The sequence below is a fragment of the Manduca sexta genome, chromosome 1 (assembly GCF_014839805.1).
Source record: "Manduca sexta isolate Smith_Timp_Sample1 chromosome 1, JHU_Msex_v1.0, whole genome shotgun sequence".
In the NCBI taxonomy this organism is placed as follows: Eukaryota; Metazoa; Arthropoda; class Insecta; order Lepidoptera; family Sphingidae; genus Manduca; species Manduca sexta.
Genome location: NC_051115.1, coordinates 2,482,316 through 2,494,138, shown reverse-complemented (window position 1 = coordinate 2,494,138; position 11,823 = coordinate 2,482,316). Strand labels below are relative to the sequence as shown.

General features: G+C 36.1%; 1 protein-coding gene across 2 annotated transcripts; it reads left to right on the top strand.

Moving 5' to 3' along the window:
• The first annotated feature begins 2,446 nt into the window (after positions 1-2,446).
• LOC115447707 (hepatoma-derived growth factor-related protein 2) lies at positions 2,447-11,823 on the top strand. Of its 2 annotated transcripts, none has more exons than XM_030174901.2 (4): positions 2,447-2,640; positions 6,518-6,919; positions 8,788-8,964; positions 10,523-11,823. In XM_030174901.2, exons 1-4 carry the CDS (start codon positions 2,586-2,588, stop codon positions 11,638-11,640), a joined length of 1,752 nt encoding a protein of 583 aa, XP_030030761.2. In that variant the 5' UTR covers positions 2,447-2,585; the 3' UTR covers positions 11,641-11,823. The 2 variants fall into 2 exon arrangements, with proteins under 2 accessions (XP_030030761.2, XP_030030762.2); XM_030174902.2 differs by lacking the exon at positions 2,447-2,640 and adding an exon at positions 2,919-3,193.

The window sequence follows — 11,823 nt, the reverse complement described above, 5'->3', positions numbered from 1 at the left end:
CGAACTAATGTCGCACCTCGAGCGTTCACGATCACGGTCAAATCTGTGTTTTCAACGAGATTCATTCCGATTAGAATATCAGAAGAAATTTCATAGTCCGGGACTACGTGAAACTGAAGTTCTACTTGTAAATTATTTATAACACAAACTGTTGTCAAAGTTGACAGTGATACTACCGTGAACTGCCCCAGGCCCTTTAAGTATCTGACTATGTCGTTTCTTTTTCCCGGTAATTTTTTTGATACAGATTCGCGTATCACTGAGCATTCAGCCCCACTGTCAAAAATCGCGAGTATTCTTAAATTCCCTATAACTAACGACATCGAATTTAATTTAGGCGTGCCTATGTAATTGACATTAGAAGCTACAGCTCGTTCACGTTTGAAACATGTTTCAAAAGTATGACCAACCCTTGAGCAGAATGTGCATGTGGACTTATTGGGGTTCTGTGGCGTAAGTTTATTTTCATGATAACGTAGTTGCGCATTTTCAGTTTTGTTACGGTAGCGACAAGTTTGCGCATCATGACCTATTCTATTACAAATTAAACAAAATACTAAAGGCTTATCAAATCGCGGTCGTTTAGCTAGACCCTGATGGGCGCCTATTGTACCAGACTGCGATCTTTTATGACATCGTATGGAAGAAGCAACAGAAATTAACTCTGGCACTGAAGTGGCCCTCGCGTTTAATAATTCGATTCTCAACCGCTCATCGCTAATGCAACCGATTACGGCCTCAACTGCGTCATCATTCGTTAGCTTATCCTTTGTTATACGTCGCCACAGTACCCAGGCCTGCGACAAGAACTGCGCGATGTCCTTAGAATTGTCGTAGGTGTGTTCTCTAAAGCGACAAATGTCACGGGAATATCTATTCTCCGGTTCAAAAGTTGTTATTAAGACATCACGCAATTCCGACCACGTGGAAGTGGACACAAGCCAGTTGTCAACCCACAACCTTGCGCGACCTTTGAGTAAACTACCAGCTTTCATTCTGATTTCATAGTCACTCAGGTTGTAGGTTTCCATTGCTGTGGACACAAGCCGACACCATTCCCTAACACCAATATCAGAGTCGGGATCATATGATGGTAAAAATACATCACTAATCTTTATTTTGGGGTCGGATTGCGTCGCCATTCGATCGGTCATGTGTTTCATAATTTGCAACATCTGTGTAAAAAATTCTGCTGGCGCACCGCTAACAGAAGTATTATTATCATCATTAGGACCCGATGGGCGAGCAGAAGTGGGTGGTAATCCCACTTCTGATAACGGAGCGCCTGTCTCAGCAGTATTTTTTAAAATAGTGACGTCAGCAGAACTGACGTCACTACCATCATCGATCGGGTTACTCATATTGGATATTCTACGAGCGTAGCCTTTTATATTAAATTATAGACCAATATAAAATAACCAACACTGTAAATGATACACTCAAAATAAAACAAACACCAAACTATCAAAATAATTAAATGTAATACTCACACTTATTACTTGATGTGCTCCAGGCGAAATTTCAGGAATAAATTGAATTTTCGCCACGAGCTCACAATATTTAAACAAACGGCATAGGAGTCAATACACTTTCCATATTAAGGAATACACCCGTAATGAAATTCAGCGGCACTAAATGTTTTTGCCTGTTAATTCATTACGAGCATTTACAAAAGTATTCCGATTATTAAATCACTGTTAAACTATTGGAATTATTTAGAATACTTTTTATAAGTGTTGTTTCCGCCGCTTTCCGTTATTTTAGGATCCGTTATTGTAGTTATTTTCTAAGCTTCATAAAATGTTCTATAAACACAATCATAATTGTTTATAAATTATAACATGAATTTTACTATGCTTTGTTCGACTTATAATTAACCGTCACACTTATTGAGTAATAATTCACTACATAGAAATGTGGTTAATTTAAACCCTTTAAAGATGTGTTAAAACTAAGTTATTACTCATTATAAATGTAAAAATGAATTTAGGCATAGTTTGTTTGCCTTACAATCCCTGTTTTAACTATATTGATTAATAGTTTGTTGCTTAGAAAAATAACACACTACAACTCCTTATTTTTATCAAAGTAACAGTAAAGTTCATTTTATACTCATGAAAATGATAGAATAATTGTAACCAACAAAATATGGTAATTACTGACACTTATTGGTGCCAATTTATGACATGTTTAATTAATAAAATTGTATTACGTCGACATATATAATATTCATATTTATTTTATAGGCTCTCTTATTATATACGTAATATTTTAAATGGTAAACAAAATAGACTCTAAATAAGCAATTTTCAGTTAAACAACCTAAAAATCAAAACCTTCTTTATCCGTACCTATAACGCCTATCTATATTACCATGTAAATATCGATTGCGTAATAATACAAATCGATTAAACAACATCGACTCCACTACATCATAAAGCACATCCTTAGTCTCATGCTGGTTCGGATCTTGCGAGATACCGAGACGAAACAGCGTAAATAAACTTGATTTATGTGTAGTGTGATATTATAAAGTTATACGAATGTACTTTACATTTGATTAAAATTACTTGTCTGTGTCATTTATGGCAAATACTGTTCACTTAAAAAGAGTATATGGTAATAGCTTCGAGATCGTTGGTGAGTTACTTACGTTCGTAAATGTGTATGTATTTCCTATTAGTAGTATACTTAAGCGAAATTCATAGATACAAATGAGATTTGAATACAAAATTACATAATTTAGTGTTAATTCAGTAAGCAATTGCTGTCCCATATTGCCGTTCGAGATATTTCTTTCTTTTTCGCTCTCATGCAATGTGACAGAGATACGCAATTTGATCTTGAAATTAATACCCGCGGGTATTAAAATGTGTTTAGTGTCCAATTTCTGCATTTTACATTGTTTTAATGCTTGAATTGCTGTCTGAATATTGAGTTTTATTTGAAACCAGCCTATATTACCGTGTTTCAGAGACCCGACTTACGACAACTAACGCCATCTGTCAGCTATGTTTCGGAACTGTCATTTCAAAATATTCGTATTTTTATGTTGCCTGTTTCCTTGATATCAATGTTTTTTACGTGTAATAAAAAAGATAAATTATTTATAACTCATTATGAATTGTTTTAAATTGTTATAAAAAATAGGTTTTAGTCATTGAACACGCCTTCATGATATCGCGTGGTATAAGTAAGTAAGAAATATCTTGTTTTTTTTACAAAGTGTAAGGTAAATAAAATATTCTTTTCGTACATTATGTAGAAGGTAGTCGTTTTATATTTATCAAGAATATTCGTCACAACTCTCAGACTTTTCAATTGACCATAATAACCTGCTTAGCATTAAATGTTTCACGCAACGCTTTGCGAAATTAATTATTTTTATGTCAAGAGATAAAAGTCGTACAAGTCTTAAAAAAATATTTTCTTTGTCTATTTACAGAAATAGAAAAAGAAATATCTAATTCTAAAGCTATGAATCATTACATTTAGACAGCATGGTGGTTGCATTAGCTAATCCTTTTTAAAGTTCACTCATTATTTATATTCATACTTACAATTTAAACTTAATTTATAAAATATATATAATATTAATATCGTCAGCTCTGTATTATACCGTCCCACTACTGCACTGGCCTCTGCTAATGAAAGGGATTAGGCCTTAGTCCACCACGCTGCAGTGCAGGCAGACTTCACACACCTTCAAAATTCCTATTAAGAACTTCTCAGGTATGCCTGTTTTCTCATAAAATTTTCCTTCACCATTAAAGCAAGTTCACAAAAAATACACATAACTTTGACATGTCAGAGAAGTGTGCCTTTGGGTTTTGAATCTTCGAACATTTGTCTCGACAATCCATTCCACACCTAATTTGGCTATCACCATTCTATATATATAAAAACCCAAGTTTCATCTCCTGTTACCTCCAACGAGGAGTCAACCCAACATTCTTTGACACCACTGGTTACAATTACCAGATGCTATGTAAAATTTTGATCGTTGGATAATTTAGTAACTTTTCAAGTTGGTAATTACTATAAAAGCAATCCATGGTTGTCCCTTTATTTATCAGGATTATTGGGAAATTTCAGTGTTCTATGTTGAGGGGCTTTGCACTTAGCCCATAGTAGGTAGGACCGTTGTGCGTGGAGGAATTTTTAGTGATAAATACTTGGATACATATGATATATCAGTCATATCAAAATGTATGATTAAATACCCTGTATCAGGAAACAGTTTTTTTTCACCTATGTTAATAATTGTTATGTTTAAAGAAACACAATGTTTCAGTAGATGAATATGTTTTATTCAGCGTCGTAGCTGACAGTGACAGGGACATTTTTCCTACCCACTTCAGTCACACTTTTTATCAACAAGAGTCAAGGAAATGGGTAAACATACCTATGCTAATACATAACAATATTTTTTTTGGATAGGGTATAATTTTACTGTGTCTATTCAACCATAATATCCTTAAAAACAGATTGTAAATATATGACCATTTGCATTATTTTTTTATAAAGACCAAACACATTTTGATATGACAGCAAGAAAGACATTAAAGTATATAGTTAGTTATAGACTGAACATCAGGGCCAAAATTTTACTCCAAAAGTTATTACCAAAATTGAAATATCCAAGATGTCACAGCATCCTTAGATATTGATACAAAAGTAATATATTTACATAAAAAATGCTAATATTCGCAATTAAAACGTGCAAATCATGATATGGAGTGATATGATGTATTTTACATTGATGTTTTGCTATTACTGTAGATTGAGTAACCATCACATAAGCGCAAAATGTTTGTATGACAATTACCCAATGTCCGCTCTATATAATTGTAGAGCTGTTTGGACAGCAACAATAAATAATTAAATTTACACATCAAATATAACATAAAATCTTGTAATAGTGAGACAAACATGTAGACATATATTTCATTAGTTTCCCTACATTTCCTGACTACTTACTAGAGGATCTAATACTAGAAAAATAATAAACACTTAAAATGATGCCTTAATGAATTCAAATACTTTTGAACTGACTTTTGATTGAATGAATGGATTAAGGCGATACCTCAAGGTCCATTTTCATACATTTTGTTTCGGATTTAATCTGGGTAACTAAACAAGTATTGGCAAGTAAAGAATTTAAATTCACGTCTAGTTAGTGATTAGTTCTCGCAGTTGAAGAAAAATGTAAAAATAATTAATAATCATGGATATTTCTGCCTTTAAAATTTCGTCATATTAAATTTTAAAGGCCGAAATATCCATGATTATTAATTATTTTTACGTTTTTCTTCAACTGCGAGAACTAATCACTAACTAGACGTGAATTTAAATTCTTTACTTGCCAATACTTGTTTAGTTACCCAGATTAAAGCCGAAACAAAATGTATGAAAATGGACCTTGAGGTATCGCCTTAAGTCAAAAGCTACATACTGTTATATCAATACAATACAAAAGTCAATTTAATATTTTTTATATTCTCAATAGCAGATTATGTCGATAGTTGGGCAGTATATAAGAGTTCATAATAAATTGGTCACCTCTCAGTTTGCTTTTAAAAGGAGAGTACAACAAATACTGTTTTATTTATTTATTTAACACAAAAGATCTTATACAAAACGAATACACAAAGTATGAAATTTTACAATAATGTACGAAATGAATTAATGCATTGACAACGGTCCCCACACTAGGCAAGCCTGCATCGTGGGGCCCTGTGAGATCACTCAGAAGTGCTTTTTACCAGAATAGACTTCATTTCTGTGGTAACATAAAATGAGATCATATTATAATATATAACAAAAAACAATTGCATCCAGAGTACATTGGAACACCAGCTAGTTTATTGTTGTTAAATGAAGAATGATTTCACTATTTTTTTTTTGTTGTGTTTGTTATTGTCAGGAGAAGGTTCTTATGAAAGAATTTTTTCAAAAAAATGCGCGGAAAATTATTTTAAAATAGATGGCGCTGGTGTCATATAGTGTTTTAGAAAAAATTGTAGGTGTAGGCTTCAATGAGGCTGAAGCCGCAAACAACATAAATTCCTTGATTATTTAACACATACATCTTGCCTTTATTCTCGAAGGAGTAGTTAAAGATGCAATTAGGGCACTCACTTTGCGTCATTATTCCGTCCTATGATGTGATAGGGGGAGGAAGCGTATCGCCATATTGGCCACAGATTCTAGACTCCGGGCTGATGTTGAGCAAAAAACCCAATATTACTGCCTGACCTGTGATTTGAACCTTGAGGCCTCACGTAACATCGCCACTGAGGCAATCTATACCTATATATTTTCACTTCCGATGCACAAAAAAAATGTGTATATTTATGGACCCTACTCTTTAAGAATGTCTGACTTGCATAACTACCATTATTTTATTAAATAAATAATTATAAATATTGCGTGGTGTCACGTTGCTGTGCCAAATCAAATTCTATAAATTATTATTCTCGTTTACTAAATATTTTTTTGAATATATTTTTTTTAGTTCCAGGCATGGCGAACAAAGATGCCGCGAAAACGACCAAAACGCGGAACAGACAGAAAAAATACAAGTTTAGAAAGGGCAAGTCGAAAAAGAGCAATAGCCCCACTTATACGGATAGTCCTTCTCGAACGCCATCGCCAGACCCCGTTTCCGCACCCTCCCCGCCCTCCCCTAAGCCTATTCCTAGCCCCACCACATCCAACGATATAGATATGTACCCCAAGTTAAAAATTAAACGTGCTACCCAGAGAACGAAGACTCCAGAAACAACATATATTAGTGAATATTACCCACAAAAGCTGAAAAGGCACACACCGAAAAAGAAAACAATTTTGAAAAATAGTCATAATTTGAAGGATATTAGTGAGAGGAGAAAAAGAAAGCCGATTGTACCACAAAAAGGTGTTTTTTTTTTGTATTGCCTTTGTAGGATGAGTAAGTGTTCTAACTGATGGTAAGCTTCGCTGTTCATAGGCTTACAATGCCAGGAGTACAGTAAAGCCGCTGCCTATCGAAAGCCGAAATTTACCGAAAGCCTCTGACGGCTTTAACCAGCGCAAAGTTTCGAAAGGCAAATCTTTACGAGGCCTTTTTTCTTTGCACCCCTTGCCAGTGGCGGCTTCAGCCGGTTCAAAGACCCATGAGCAAAAAATTGCCTGATTTCAAAAATTTCGTAGGGAATGATGCTTACAATGCGTTGTTGAACCGGGTAGAATAAAGAAAAAAGGTGCTCAGTTGGATATTGTGCGAGGTCACTCGAGGCCTCGAGCGATTGCCCGTTTAGCCCCTTACCCCTCCTCTCTAAAGCCGTAATTTTTGGAAGCCGCTGCCTATCCACACTTACAGAAAAGAGCCGATAACGATTAGTCGCTTTAACTCTATAGTGGTAAATTTTGAGAGTATTAGTTCAAGCTTTATGATAATGCATATACTATCGTATATGGATTGTGGGTTAGCAGATCAGGTTAGAATCCCGGGTCAGTCAACACTGTAGGTAAGGCGTGTGAATAGCAGTGCAACAACATACTGCGCTGGTACAAGCGTATTTATTTTGTTTTTATGTCCTCAAAAACATGATTTTTATTTTATGGGAGGGTGTGAATTGGCGAGGGGGGAGGGGGTAACGAGTTGTTCTAAATTCAACACAAGCTCTAATATTTAGTTACTTTGGAAATAATAACTCGAAGTTTGATTTAAAATTTTGTAACGAAAATCATCATTCATAAATTTTTTTTTTCGCGCTCTAAAACACACCAGGCATTGTCCCGCTCTCGCGTAAGCAACACGAAAGCGGCGCCATACGTATAACCAGTGAAAATAATGCAAATGTGCAGACAACACAATAGGTGTTTACATCGGCCACAAAATGTGTGTTTTTTACCGCACTGCTAAAGCAATTTTAACACGAGGCGTGTGGTCTCGCGCCATTGTGGCTATTTAAATAATAACGCCTGGAGTGCAACGCATTCGCATAGTAAGAGTCGCCACTAATTCACCCAACCTCGCTGAATGTATTCCACAAGTGATAAAGGGCTAGTCCTCCAGCGGCAAAGGGTCCATAGAAGCCAATTTCTACCGGCTTCCCTTTCGTAATTTATGTAAAATCTAATTATCAAAACGGTTTACAAACCACATTCATTCATATTGTGAGAAGACTCTGACTCCCGTGATACAGTTAACACTAGTTCGAGTGTCATGGGATTCAAAATAAAATGTATTTTTATATAATTGTGGCAATAAAGATTATTATTATTATATTAATACTACCTATACAGGGTCATTTTAAAGTCGCGTTACTAAATGAAACCACATATCTCAATGACGTTTTACAAATAGACGCGTCATACACTAACAAAATGGCACATAAAAACGGCGCACTATTTGCTATAGGCACGTACCTGTACATATAATTACAAATTGAATCGAAGAAGGAATAAAAAGATGCAGCACACATTCGTTAGAAAAGGATGTATATACATTGACAGTTATGTAACAACGTTAGTGCCGCACGCTCATTGGCTGTTAAGTCGGGCAATTACCTTACTTTCGTCTTGCCAGTATTGAGCTCGGACAACGTATCTATGTAATAAAAACATCTTAGACATATCTACTTGAAAATAACACTAAAATAAGTTACTCGAAACGTAGATGTAAAATACTTAGATGAAAATGTAAAATATTATTAGTACTTATATGTTGTGTCGGCTTCCCTTTCGCCACAGGCGCCCTCTATAATAGCTGATACCTAACACACGAATTTCAACTTTCAGGTGACGTGACAGAACCCAAAGACCCTCAGCGGATAGAGTACTCTGAACTCAGCATGACCGAGATAGTGAGGTTAATGGAGGACACACAGAAGCTAGATGACGATGACCTGATGGAGATACTGACGTGCCCAAGCCCTGTGTGGTGGGAGGACGCGCCGTACGACGAGTATTGCGAAGGTAACTATTATTACATACATAATATCACGCATTTATCCCCGAAGGGGTATGCAGAGGCGCAACTAGGGCACCCACTTTTCGTCAAGTATGTTCCGTCCCATGATGTGATAGGGGGCGAGCCTATCGCCATATCGGGCAAAAATTCCAGACTCCGGGCTGATACTGAGCAGAAAAAAACCCAAATATCACTTTGCCCAACCCGGGATTCGAACCCAGGACCTCAGAGCGCTATTGTACCGGGCATGCAATATAACTACACCACCGAGTAACTATTATTGGTGTATTATAAAGTATTTAGAACGAAATTTATGATTATTCCAGCGGGCGCTAAGGAGAGCGCACACGCTTGCACTAATGCAAAGCGCGCTAACACACAAATTAATTAGCACTTCACGAAATTTAGCAACTGTATTTAATTTATAAAATGCTAAATGTGATTTAGCATGCTAACAATGCTAATTAATCCCCTAACTTAACTTAATTGGTATAATACTTTTAATGACGAGACGAGCTTGCCGTTCGCCTGATGGTAAGCGATAAGATACATAAACAGTAGAAACACCAACACCTTGAATTACAAAGTATTATTTGGTCTTCCACGGCGCTCGCCTTCCTGAGATATGAGATGTCAAGTTTTATGTCAAGTTACACTGGCTACAATGCCTTTTAAACCGTAACACAAAAGTGACTGGGTTTTTCCATCTTAAACTTCCCAGTTGCAGCTCGGAGTCAGGAAGTTAGCGTGACACCGCGTTCATTAGAAACGAGCCGAGACTAAATACGGAAAAACATTAGCTTTATTTAAAGATATCCAATTATGGCGAATGCGCTGCAAATACTCACACACGCTCAGTTACTGCAACTTTTTGTGCGCTTCTTTACTAATAGGTTTTTCGGTAGGCAACGGCTTTACTGTACCTCTGGCATTGCTTTAGTCCATGGGCGTCAAATGCTTACTATCAGGCAGACCGCTTGCTCGTTTGCCTAAGCCAATAAAAAAAGGCTGTATGGGGCGCGACACTCATGCAGCGAGCAAGTATTTTATTTAGCTCACCCCTAAGCTCATCCCTTTCTTTTTAAACTACAGTCTACCCCTAATAAAGGAAAGCGGCGATGGCCTAGTTGGGTGTGGCAACGGACTGCTGAGACGAATGTCTGCAGGTTAAATTCCCAAGTGCACACACCTTTGACTTTTCTTAAATTATGTGTATTGTTTGTGGATTATCGCTTGCTTTAACGGTGAAGGAAAACATCGTGAGGAAATCTGCCTGAGAAGTTCTCTATAGGAATTTTGATGGTGTGTGAAGTCCGCCAATCCACATTAGGCCAGCGTGGTGGACTAAGGTCTAATCCTTCTCAGTAGTGCAGGAGGCCCGTGCCCAGCAGTGCTTTTTTATTTGCTTAGTAGGCAAACGAGGAAGCAATCCGCCTAATGGTAAACAGCCTACACCGCCCATGGCCTAATGCTGTATATTATATACAGGGCTGATATTATTAATAAAGAAAAAAGGCGCGGCGCATTGTATATGTATGTAAAATTATTTTCAATTATTTTCAGATCCCATAGAAAAGGAGTTAGTCAAGGAAGCAATAGAGGGCATCTCGGAATCTCCGCCACCAATAGAAGAAGACGTCCAAATAAGAGCGCAGCTGTTGAACAGACAAAACAAGAACAAACAAGTCATTAAAAAGAAGAACAAATTAGAACATATTTTAAGCAATTTAAAGAATAGAATTTTTACTGCAAAAAAAGATGATGAAATTTCTAAAGATATCGTCGTAGAACCTATTTCAATTAACAATGAAGTTATTAAAAATGAAATTCAACATGATTGTGTAAAAAATGAAGTTCCTAGTAATAAGAATGATGAAATTAAATATAATGAAAATAATGAGCATAACGATAATGAAATTATTCATGTTGCTGATGATGAGATTCACAATTCTTATAATGAAAATATAAATATGAGTGTTAATACTAGCGCATTTAAAGTGTTAGATAGCAGCGAAGGAGAGATCCTGTCAGACATAAGCGTGAATGAAGACGAATTGCTAAAAGATTTGGAAACCATAGAAATACCTATAAAAGAATCATCACCGGTAAAGAGGCAAGAAATGGAAATAAAAGACATCGTGCCAGAAACCCTGCCGCCGCTCCTGAAGTTTCCTTACCAATCTAATAATGTAGAGTTTAACGAAAGCGCGAAATTCAGTTATACTGAATCTTCGAAGGAGAAAAGCTCTGATGACGCCATTTCTGACGAGTTTGATAGCATATCTGACACGAATGTCCGCTTTCTGGATGATGATGATGTTGAAATGCTTACACGGTCAGAAGAGATGCTCTCAGATATAGTAATAGATGAAACTCCGATCATAGACAATACAACTAGAGTACCAGAAACAAAGCCAGAAAAAGAAAAAAGAAAGTGTAAAGTTATCAAACCAAGGAAGGTAATGAAAACTAAATATAAACGAAACGAGAAAGTTGTCGCGTTTTTTAAACATAATAAATTTGTTAAAAAGATTAAAGCTGATGTGGATGAAGAAAAAAGGTGTACCAGGATTATGAGTATGCCTCGCAGTATAGCTAATCAAAGGAAGTTAATTTGCGGTTGTGGAAGAATTACATGTGTATTCTGTTTTTCGAAAAGGAATTTTGTGAACAATCGATAGTGAAATTGTTTATTACCAAAATTGAGTAGGGTGTTAAGGTGGGCATTTGGAGAGGATGATAGGAGACTCAAAGGAGATTTATGGATGAACCTTTGAATGTCAGATCACATTCTTAAAGGACAGGTCAAAAGTACCCAAAACCGACGATGCATGGAAAGATTGATAAGGAAGCGAGAGAAGTAT

Bases quoted from the DNA above. Each gene is read 5' to 3' on its own strand.
- LOC115447707 (XM_030174901.2), top strand. From the start codon at position 2,586: ATGGCAAATACTGTTCACTTAAAAAGAGTATATGGTAATAGCTTCGAG. The intron at 2,641-6,517 runs GTGAGTTACTTA...TATTTTTTTTAG, and splicing joins TAATAGCTTCGAGATCGTTG to TTCCAGGCATGGCGAACAAA. The intron at 8,965-10,522 runs GTAACTATTATT...AATTATTTTCAG, and splicing joins GTACGACGAGTATTGCGAAG to ATCCCATAGAAAAGGAGTTA.